Source organism: Pongo pygmaeus, chromosome 12 (assembly GCF_028885625.2).
Source record: "Pongo pygmaeus isolate AG05252 chromosome 12, NHGRI_mPonPyg2-v2.0_pri, whole genome shotgun sequence".
NCBI lineage: Eukaryota > Metazoa > Chordata > Mammalia > Primates > Hominidae > Pongo > Pongo pygmaeus.
Window position 1 is genome coordinate 132347007 of NC_072385.2, and position 10016 is coordinate 132357022.

The 10016-nt window shown below is 47.7% G+C and overlaps 1 protein-coding gene across 13 annotated transcripts in view; it reads left to right on the forward strand.

Moving 5' to 3' along the window:
- Window positions 1-8136, forward strand: part of MYT1L (myelin transcription factor 1 like) — a 545798-nt gene extending 537662 nt beyond the window's left edge. For 10 of the 13 annotated variants that reach the window (XM_054475542.2, XM_063649009.1, XM_054475547.2 and 7 more), the window contains 2 exons: window positions 4799-4942; window positions 5252-8136. In XM_054475542.2, coding sequence (XP_054331517.1) covers window positions 4799-4942; window positions 5252-5392 — 285 coding nt within the window. In that variant the 3' untranslated portion in view covers window positions 5393-8136. The remainder of the gene's footprint in view (window positions 1-4798; window positions 4943-5251) is intronic. The other 3 variants (XM_054475556.2, XM_054475557.2, XM_063649011.1) reach the window with 1 other exon arrangement.
- The last annotated feature ends 1880 nt before the right edge of the window (window positions 8137-10016 follow it).

The following is a 10016-nucleotide window of genomic DNA, read 5'->3' on the forward strand; positions in this document are numbered from 1 at the left end:
CTGACACCGGTCCCTTCCCAGTCTCTAACGCAGGCTTCCTCCGAGGGTGGCCCAGCACCAGCAGAACGGCCGAGGTGCCTGTGGGGTCTGCTGTTTCCCCAACCCCATTCAACTGGATTCAGTGTGGCCTCAGCTTCAAGGGCTGAGGCACCCAGGCTGGGCACACCCAAGCCTTGGTTCTGGACTCCAAGATTCCCCAGACACATCTCATCCGATTCAACTCAGTTCACACCAGAGCCTGGAGCAGAGACAAGAAAAGCTTGCCCTCGGCCCCAGGGGACACCCAGAAGTTGCTTGTTATCAGAATCCGGGAAAAAAGAAAACTGCCGCTGAGGAAGAGAGAGCAGAGGACTCAAGTGCTGGGCACCGCCCGGGCAAGCGGCATTTGTGTGAACCACATGAGTGCTGAGAGCCTGAGTTTGAGACCCCACCGTGGGGGCCTGGAGCAAGGAGCCCGAAGAGAGACGGCGGGAGTCCTGCAGACACGGGAGGTGGAGGAGAGAAAGGAGCACTCCCGGCACAGGAAACAGCAGGAACAGAAGGAGGATGGCTCGGAGCCGGCTGGGAGGCTGGGATGCTGCCCCCCGTGGCCCAAACAGCAGGCGTTTGTCAGGGAGGTGGGGGTGGGGGTATTTGAGTATAAAAGGGAGCTCGTGTTTTCAGGACAGGCTATTCACAAGAAATCCCCCAGCTCCTGGTGCGAGGGCGCAGATGGACCAGCGTGAACAGCCCTGTGCAGCTTGACTTCTTCTAAGATTGGCAGGTCAGTTAATCCCACAGCCTGCACCGCTTTCAGATGATGGCTGTTCTCCCTGGGGCTAAGCCTCTCTGTGATCCAGCCTCCCTGGTCAGCACGGGCATGGGCAGGAGGTGGTCCTCCCTGCACGAGGACACTTTCCTTGGGGTTACGCCCTTCCACCACCCCACTGCCAATGCCTTGGGATTCCCAACCATTTTACCCTTTTTCCGGAAATGTTTGCTAAACACATCATGCCGTCAAGGTACTGAGTCTAGACCAGGGATTGGCAAACATTTTCTATAAAGGACCAGATGGCAAATATTTTAGGCTTCTGGACCACGCAGCTGTGTTGCAGTGTGACAGCCTCACAACACATGTGTGAGTGTGACCCTGTTTCAACACAGCATCACATGGTGCCGCAGTCGGAATTTAATAGCTCTTATATGTTACAAAATGCTGTTATTCTTTTGTTTTTTTTCTTACCACTAAAAAATGCAAACGCCATTCTTAGCTCAGTCTTAGCTTTCAATGTCAGGCCCCGGGCTAGAGTTGACCTTTCTCTGCTCCAGGTGTGGTCAGACTGTGTAATCTAAGAAACGCTGAGGTTCGGAAAGACAGAGGGTGTGGACAAGTCTGTAAAAATGCGGGTTTGGGCCTAGACTGGCCATCAGGCTGTTGCTGACGCAGGAACTTTCTTGAGAAGATCCGAGAATGCACTGCTTCCTGGCAGCCTGAAAAACCTTTGGTGTTTCTTAAACAATCAAAAACAGAACCCACCTTCGTCAGAGGGCTCCCTGCTTTACCACAGGCAACTCGATGTTTCTGGAAATGCAGACTCAGATTCACCAGCGCACATCACTGACGACGGCCGAGGTGGCCGGCCCACCTCCCAGCCAGGCCCCCAGACCCACTCGTGACACAGGCCCCTCCCCATGTAAGCACCTGTGATCCAGGGACGCCTTCTGAGTGCCAAGAACCATGTACTGTGGCTGCTGTGGGTTGGGTTTGGAAGGGAGACACCGGCCTCTGTGCCCCTCCCCAGCCTGCTCAGCCCCATCCTCCGAGGAGGCCTAGCGTATGAGGGCCTGGGCGGAGCCCCTACATCACCTTTCTCAGCAGTGCTGTCTCCCATGACCGCCACAGTGTGCTGGCCAGCTCCAAGACGTTCTGAGAGGGTTCCCCTTTATTCTGGGCCCCTAAGGCTGGGTCAGAGTCCCCAGGAATAACAAATGTCTTCTCACTGCAAACATGCCTCACATCTCAGTGTGAGTTGATGTTGTGGGGAAGGAGCATTACTTCCATTTTCCAGAAAAAGAGCCCACAGTTTGTCTGGCTAGGATAGTAAGGAACGGGCAGCAGTGACCCTGAGACACTCAGCTTCTTGCCACCCTGGAGGAAGGCCTCAGGCAAGCGAACGTGTGTCCACGTGCAGGAAGCCCGGGGCCCTGCGTGTGTGGCTGGAGATGCAGGAGATTCTGGGGCCACCGGGGATGCCCTTGAGGGAGGTGAGGCTGCAAGACCTGGCAGATACCCGTTGGTTCTGGTTTTGGGTCTCCAGACATCCCCTCTGACCCTGGACGGGGCTCGCCAAGCAGCCTGGTTCAGGAGATGATCATTTTGGCCAGGGCTTTGATGGGATGTTTGTTCAAACTGCACATTTTGTTCCACAGCTAAGTGGATTCAACACAATGAGATTTGTTCCATTTTGAGAAAAGCAAAGCATTTATAAGCACGGGAGCCCCCACCCCCCACCCCCATCCCAGCCACAGACCCGGGTAGCGTGGGAAGAAACAGCCTAACTCCTGAGTCTCACAGAGATTCCTGAACACAGGAAGATGTCTCTGCCTCTGCAGAAGGGGCTAGACTTTCCAGCAGAGAACATAGGTTGAAGTAGGAATGGATCTAAAATGTGTCCCCAAGAATTTTGCTAGGGACAATGAGACAGGGTGCCACCCCTGCCTTGGGCACCCCACAGGCTGCTTCTCTGCTAAGCTGGGGGAGAAGCTGGACTTCCCTTTACTCTGGGCCCCTAAGACCAGATCAAAGGCCCCAGGAATAACAAATGTCTTCTCACCGCAAACACACTGCACATCTCCGTGTGAGTTCATCATGCAAGGAGCATTATTCCCATCTTCCAGAAAAAGAGCCCACACTTTGCCTGGCTAGGATAGTGGAATAGCCAGAAGCACCTCTGAGACACTCAACCAGAGGTGAGCTGGGCTGGGCTCATCCAGGAGGGCCCGCTGAGGACCAGCAATGGGGAGGCCTCTGCAGGGTTCCCTCAGCACAGACAGGAGGGGCCGAGGGGCCTGGAGCAGCCGCCAACTGGGAAAGCCACCAGATGCAAAGGGCAGGAGCCGCCCTCTGCTCAAGGAAACTGCAGAGGTGCTCATCCTGCTGCTGGCCTTCCCCCTGCGTGTACCTTTTTAAAAACCTCGGGACCTGGGCAATGACGCCTCATCCTAGATTAGATTCCATCATAGAAAATGTCTGCTTACACTGACGTCATCTCTAGTGAGGTCCCAGCCACAGCTGCCACCAGCTGTGAGTGCAGGCACGTGGCCGCCCAGGAAGGGCTACAGAACACTCTGGAAGACAAGCACCAGGCACGCAGCCCTTCAGGGCCCACTCAGGAGTCGTGGGAGGGCAGGCATCCACTCCTGAGCCTGCAAGGGGGTGGCTGGGAGGGGAACATTAATTTGATAAATAATCCCAAAGAACACGAATGAGAAGGTCACCCAGGACGTGCATGGAAATAAAGCTGTGTGATTTCGGTGGGTTCTCCACAGGACGCTGTCCCTGCAGGAATGGTGGGGCTGTGATTCCTTCCAAGAAGAAGGCCCGCCCTCCCCACTTCATCCTGGAGGGCATCTCCGAGGGGCTCCAGTTTTCTAACAGACGGTCTGGGCCTGAGGCTGGTGACTGGGAGAACCCGGGATTTGACCCAGTACAGCCAAGGGAGGGCCAGAACATAGGAGAAGGCAGGGCCGAGAGGGAGAGGAAAGACTCGTGAGAGGAGTTGGGAATGACATGTCAGGGAAGGAGAGGAGCGGGCAGGCCAGGCAAGCCAGCCCTGGACTCTGCAGGTCGGCCCGGTCTTCCAGGGAGAAGCCCCAGATCACGCACGGCAGAGGCACCCCTGGGTGCCAGAGGCAGACACCCCCATGGGCAGGGCAGCTCCCCGCCTGCTGCGTGTGAAGCTAGTCCTGTGCGGTTATAGGCAGAGGCCCTGAACTCAATCCCCTTGACCTTGTTGATACTTAAATTATCTCTGGAATATGCAAGGAAGGGTCCGTGGTGGGCCTTTTTCCTTAGAGAAATGCAGGAAGACCACCCTGTGGGCACAGTGCCAGCCTGGTGCCATCTGAAGAGACAGTGACAGCCCCACACAGAAATGAGCATTGGAGGACTTAGCTGTGGCAGAATTTTATTCAGGCTGGAAAGGAGAAGTATTCGCATCAAGTCAGTAGAACACTAAGCCCCCTACACACTGCAGTCCCATCAGGCCGGCTGAGAGAACAGGATCGCGCGAGGAAACAGTCTCAGCTCCCCAGTTGTCAAGTGCAATGAATCCAAAGCATAGGCAGCAGGTCCTTCAATGACAAGCTCTCACCGCTGAAGCCTTTTTCTTTTCTTTTTTTTTTTTTTTTTTGTGAGACGGAATCTCGCTCTGTCACCCAGGCTGGAGTGCAATGGTGTGATCTCAGCTCACTGCAACCTCCACCTCTCGGGTTCAAGCTATTCTCATGTCTCAGTCTCCCGAGTAGCTGGGATTACAGGCGCCTGCCACCACGCCCGGCTAATTTTTGTATTTTTAGTAGAGACAGGGTTTAACCATGTTGGCCAGGCTGATCTTAAATTCCTGACCTCAAGTGATCTGCCTGTCTTGGCCTCCCAAAATGCTGGGATTCCAGGCGTGAGCCACAGCGCCCAGCCCAAAGCCTTTCTCCTTCAGCGAGAGGCCCCTTCTTCGCACCCAGTAGACCGTGGCCCCCAGCAACGACCACGCGCTCCTAGGTCCTCCTGGTGTTACATGTCACGCACACTTGTGCGTTTCAGATTACCACGATGGAGAGCAACCTGAAGACCATCGAAGAGGAGAACAAAGTGATTGAGCAGCAGAACGAGTCTCTCCTCCACGAGCTGGCGAACCTGAGCCAGTCTCTGATCCACAGCCTGGCTAACATCCAGCTGCCGCACATGGTAAGTGACTGAGCACGCAAGGCAGGAATGTGGAGTCCTCCACAGCACACAGCCTAAAGTAGATGCCGTTTTTATTGTTACTTTCATGGTTCTTCAGCCTTTGGCAAATGTGGTTACCACCCCGAAACCATACCATTAACTGCTAGAAACATGGGCGGGGCTGACCCCAGAAACTTAAGTGTGCTCTGAGCCGGCCTTTGAAATAGTATAAAACCAGGGGCACTATGCTATGATACTATTTTATGCTTTTGTAAATATACTATTAAGAAAATAAAAGTTGTATATGAACTACTATTTAATATCTCGTAGGATCCAATCAATGAACAAAATTTTGATGCTTACGTGACTACTTTGACGGAAATGTATACAAATCAAGATCGTTATCAGAGTCCAGAAAATAAAGCCCTACTGGAAAATATAAAGCAGGCTGTGAGAGGAATTCAGGTCTGAACAGCTGCTGTAGTGATGAAACTCTTGCTTAAAAAGGATGCCTCTTGTTTTTTGCTGCTGTAACTTACCAGAAAGTGTTCTATATTTATTTCTGTTTGAAACAGTGTTATGCTTACAAGACTTCATAATGATTTTATGTCTTGCTTTAAAGATAGTACCTGCAGAATAGTTTTTGAATACACCCACATTTTGTACGTTTCCATGTAAGCTGACATAGTGTTCTGCCATGTAATGTTTATAGCTGCTGATGTATGCACATTTGGGGGTATATCTATTTCTGAAGAGGTAAGCTGATCAAAATAAATAGAGTGTAAATTCTTTTTAATGCTTTAGTGATTAAATGTTTTAGTATTTTGAACTGAAATGGACACACAAACACACACACACACACAAACCCACAGCTTTGAATGATCATGTTGTGGCCGAGCAGCCGCTTTTTAGACGTTATCATTTTGCCTCATGTTGGAGGACTTTATGGAATTTAAGAAATACATTTTGTGTGCATATTGTTTCATAGCAAGAATTGGTTGCAAAAATGTTTTATTTTTGAACAATGCTTGGAAATATTATGTGACTTTTTTGTTTGTTTGTTTTAGGAGGATGGTGTATGGTGGGGGCAATAAATGAGGTTTTTTGCATTCCAAGGAAATGGCATATGGATTAACTGTAAGAAATGAAATAAGTAATTTATTGTAAGACAACATCAAGCCATGGAAACTTGGCAGAAGATTCAAAGCAGCTTAAACAGCACTTTTAAATTAACTCCTAAGCATTACATGGTGTGACTATGGAAACTCCAGTTAAGACAGGATCTTATCAGAGGTGGACAACGTGAAGATTTCCTTTTCCATTTTCAATAAACTTTGGAACAACCTTCTCGTATCTCCCCTAGAGTTTCGTGCCCCTCTGAACTGTCTGTTATTGCAATGTAGTTTATCAACAGAATTTGTGTGTTTTCGATTTAAGCTAAAAGATAATTTAAGAACATTTATTTCCCCTTTTCACTTTAAAAAATTATGATTATTCCTATTATTGTTATGAACCTTCTTATTTTACATTTGAGGGATAAAGGCAAATGATTTGTGAGTCTTCTAGTTACTGGGCCGAGTTTTCTGCTGGATCTGGTGGGAAGGCAGCTTGGTAAAGTTTCTCTCCTGCTCCCCCCGCCCGACTTTGACTCTGAATGAGCATTTGGTCCTATTCAGAGGACTCTTACCACGACGTTTCTGTTCTACACTTGGTTGAAGACCAGTTGACCATAGAGCATTTGCAGAGCCTTGTTGTTTGATTTCTTGTGACTATTCTAAGAATGAATGCAATCAGATTTAAAAAGTAACTAAATATACTTCAGCACTTTTTTGCTTTAAACTAGATCATCCTAGACTTGTTTATACCTTCCAGATTTGATTGTTTTACTCCAAATGACTGCACTATATGTATGCATAAGACCACTTTTGAGCGCTGCGTTCCCCCTTCTGAGTAGTCCTTTGACGATGTGTTGTGTTTTCTGATGTTGACTTGATTTCCATTTAATAGCATCTCTTCCTTCCATGTCTTGATGTTATGCAGAAAGTACAGACGTACTTTAAATTTTTGTTATGAAATAAAAAAAAGATGGGTTTTGTAAAAATAAAAAAAAATATTTTTAGCAGAACAGGACTTACAGGGTCATTGTCCCCACAATGTGCCAGTCGACTATTTGCACTTACCTTGTCCTATATATCCGTACGGAGGTGTGCAATTCCTCGTGTCAGTAGCCTTGTGACACTGAACCTGGATGGATTATAGAGGAGCCCTCACGGCTGATCAATAATGTTGCGAAGGGAGACTACAGGGATCTCACGACAAATATTCTGATACAATACTCAACCTCGGTATATATATATGTATAAATATATGTATATCCCAGCGGCACTTTATACTGTTCACTGTACAAAAGCTTACAGTTTTCCACAAGGACTTTAATAACTAGCTGGGAAAAAGATGATGTAATTACTTCGGGGCTCTGCGGAACCTTCTCTGTACAGCGCCCCCTTTCTGTTGTGCTATTGGTTGCAGCTGCCATGCTCAGAATGCGTTTTGAGAGCTGAAGCAAGGTGCTTGCAGTCACCTGAGGCCGTCCGTGTGGCCCAGGGCCCCAGCCGCCTTTAGGGCCCCCATTGTTCATAACAGCATATGCATTTCCCCACCGCGTTGTGTCTGCAGCTTCTTTGCCAATATAGTAATGCTTTTAGTAGAGTACTAGATAGTATCAGTTTTGGATTCTTATTGTTATCACCTATGTACAATGGAAAGGGATTTTAAGCACAAACCTGCTGCTCATCTAACGTTGGTACATAATATCAAATCAAAAGTTATCTGTGACTATTATATAGGGATCACAAAAGTGTCACATATTAGAATGCTGACCTTTCATATGGAATTATTGTGAGTCATCAGAGTTTATTATAACTTATTGTTCATATTCATTTCTAAGTTAATTTAAGTAATCATTTATTAAGACAGAATTTTGTATAAACTATTTATTGTGCTCTCTGTGGAACTGAAGTTTGATTTATTTTTGTACTACACGGCATGGGTTTGTTGACACTTTAATTTTGCTATAAATGTGTGGAATCACAAGTTGCTGTGATACTTCATTTTTAAATTGTGAACTTTGTACAAATTTTGTCATGCTGGATGTTAACACATCTTACTCTAAATAAAAAAGGTGTTGCCACATTTGTAGCACGAAGGATCTCTAACCCGGGTCTGCGTCTTCACTTGAGTCTGGGAAATGCTGTCTGGGGCCCCGTGGGATCCACTCGAAGCTTTTCACTCCAACTTAGTTGCTTTTAACATTTTTACCTGTTTGATTCTCAACTCCGAGGCATATAGAAGTCAATGACTTTTAGAAAACTGTGTGAGTGTCTCGGCATCCCCACTGGGCTGTCCTTTTCCCATTTGCTGTCGCTCCTGCCCCTCGCTGGGCTAGGCCATCTGAAAGCGAGCCTGGATGGAGGACATGGCGCCTCCCGGCACAGGGCTCCCCTGGGCAGGGAATTCTCCACCAGCAGCCCTGCAGCCACCACACTTGGGGGCGTTGCCATTGTGCATGCGTCAGCATCTCAGCGCCCCCAGGCAGGGCAGTCACGTCCTTTGTAGAGCCTTTCTTCTGGAATCCAGTCAAGGAGGCGCACTGCTCCCAGCTGGTCCGTCCCTGTCCCTGTCACCTCCTTATTACTGAGCAGACTCTCAACCTGCCTGTCTCCCAGAGGAGGCGCACTGCTCCCAGCTGCTCCGTCCCTGTCCCTGTTCCTGTCCCTGTCACCTCTTATTACTGAGCAGTTTCTCAGCCTGCCTGTCTCCCAGAACACAGACAGTTTTCAACTGCCCAGGGCCATTGTTTTACAAAATGTCCCAAACTGGCTGCCACCTCCTGACTGATTCAGGTTAACTGGGAGATGTGTCCTTCTCCAGTTTCACGTCAGGGGAGCAGAAGGACAGGCAGCCCATCGTTGGTTACCTGGGTGTTGAAAGATGATGCCTTCTAACTTCCATGCTGTTGGCAAGGATCTTAGCAGCAAGTCACCCATGAAACTTAAATTGCCCTTCAAATATAATTTAACAATGAATTACCCACTTTCACATCAACTATATTAGTAAACGTCATGGTTTAAAATTCCAAAAATACCCTCCTCTCATAGACACAATCACCCAAAATATAAAATTTGAGAAAGGGACTCTGATAACCTTAGTTAAATTTCATAATCTATTCCCAGTGGTACCTTCAGCTGCTTCACGATTCAAGGTCCTCTGAGCACTTCTTATAAGCTAGTGTGTTCTGATGGCTCATTTGCAACAGCACTGCTTCCTGGAAGCACTGGTGATTGCAGTGAGTCCCCCTCCAGTCCTTGGTAGAGTCCTCAGAGCTGACAGAAGAGAGGGGCGACTCTCACTCCTATGACCCTGCGTCTCTGTCTCTCTAGACCCGCAGGGTGGAAGAAGCTGTCAAAGGCTGTCTTTAGGAACAAGCCAAGTTAATGATGTGGTGACTCAGGTCTGTCTGTTAGGATTATTAAAAGCTATTTTTCCATAGGAACAGTATGCCTGAGAATTGATGTCAATATTTTAGAGAGCAATTTAACAATATTTTCAAAAATCTTAGAAAATTTATATTTTGCCTCAATCTCAGTCTATACTAGAAATACCAAAACAATTACAAATGTACCAAAATCAATAAAAACAACCCTAAAGTCCTATTATAGAGGAATGATTAAGCAATTCATGATCCATGAATTTTATGGAGTACTAGAGAGCTCTTAAAATAATGGCTATAAAAACCTTTTAATAGGGGATTATGATAAAGTAGGTGAAGAGTACAGAAAAAAATTACAAATGCATGAAGGGGCAAGTTATCAACAAAAAGAGTTGGACTCTGTAAAATATTTGAAGAGATTTATTCTGAGCCGAATATGAGTGGCCATGGTCCATGACACAGCCCTCAGGAGGTGCTGAGAACATGTGCCCAAGGTGGTCGGGGCACAAGTTGATTTTATACATTTTAGGGAGGCATGAGACATCAATCAAATACATTTAAGAAATACGTTGGTTTGGTCCAGAAAGGTAGGACAACTCAAAGCGG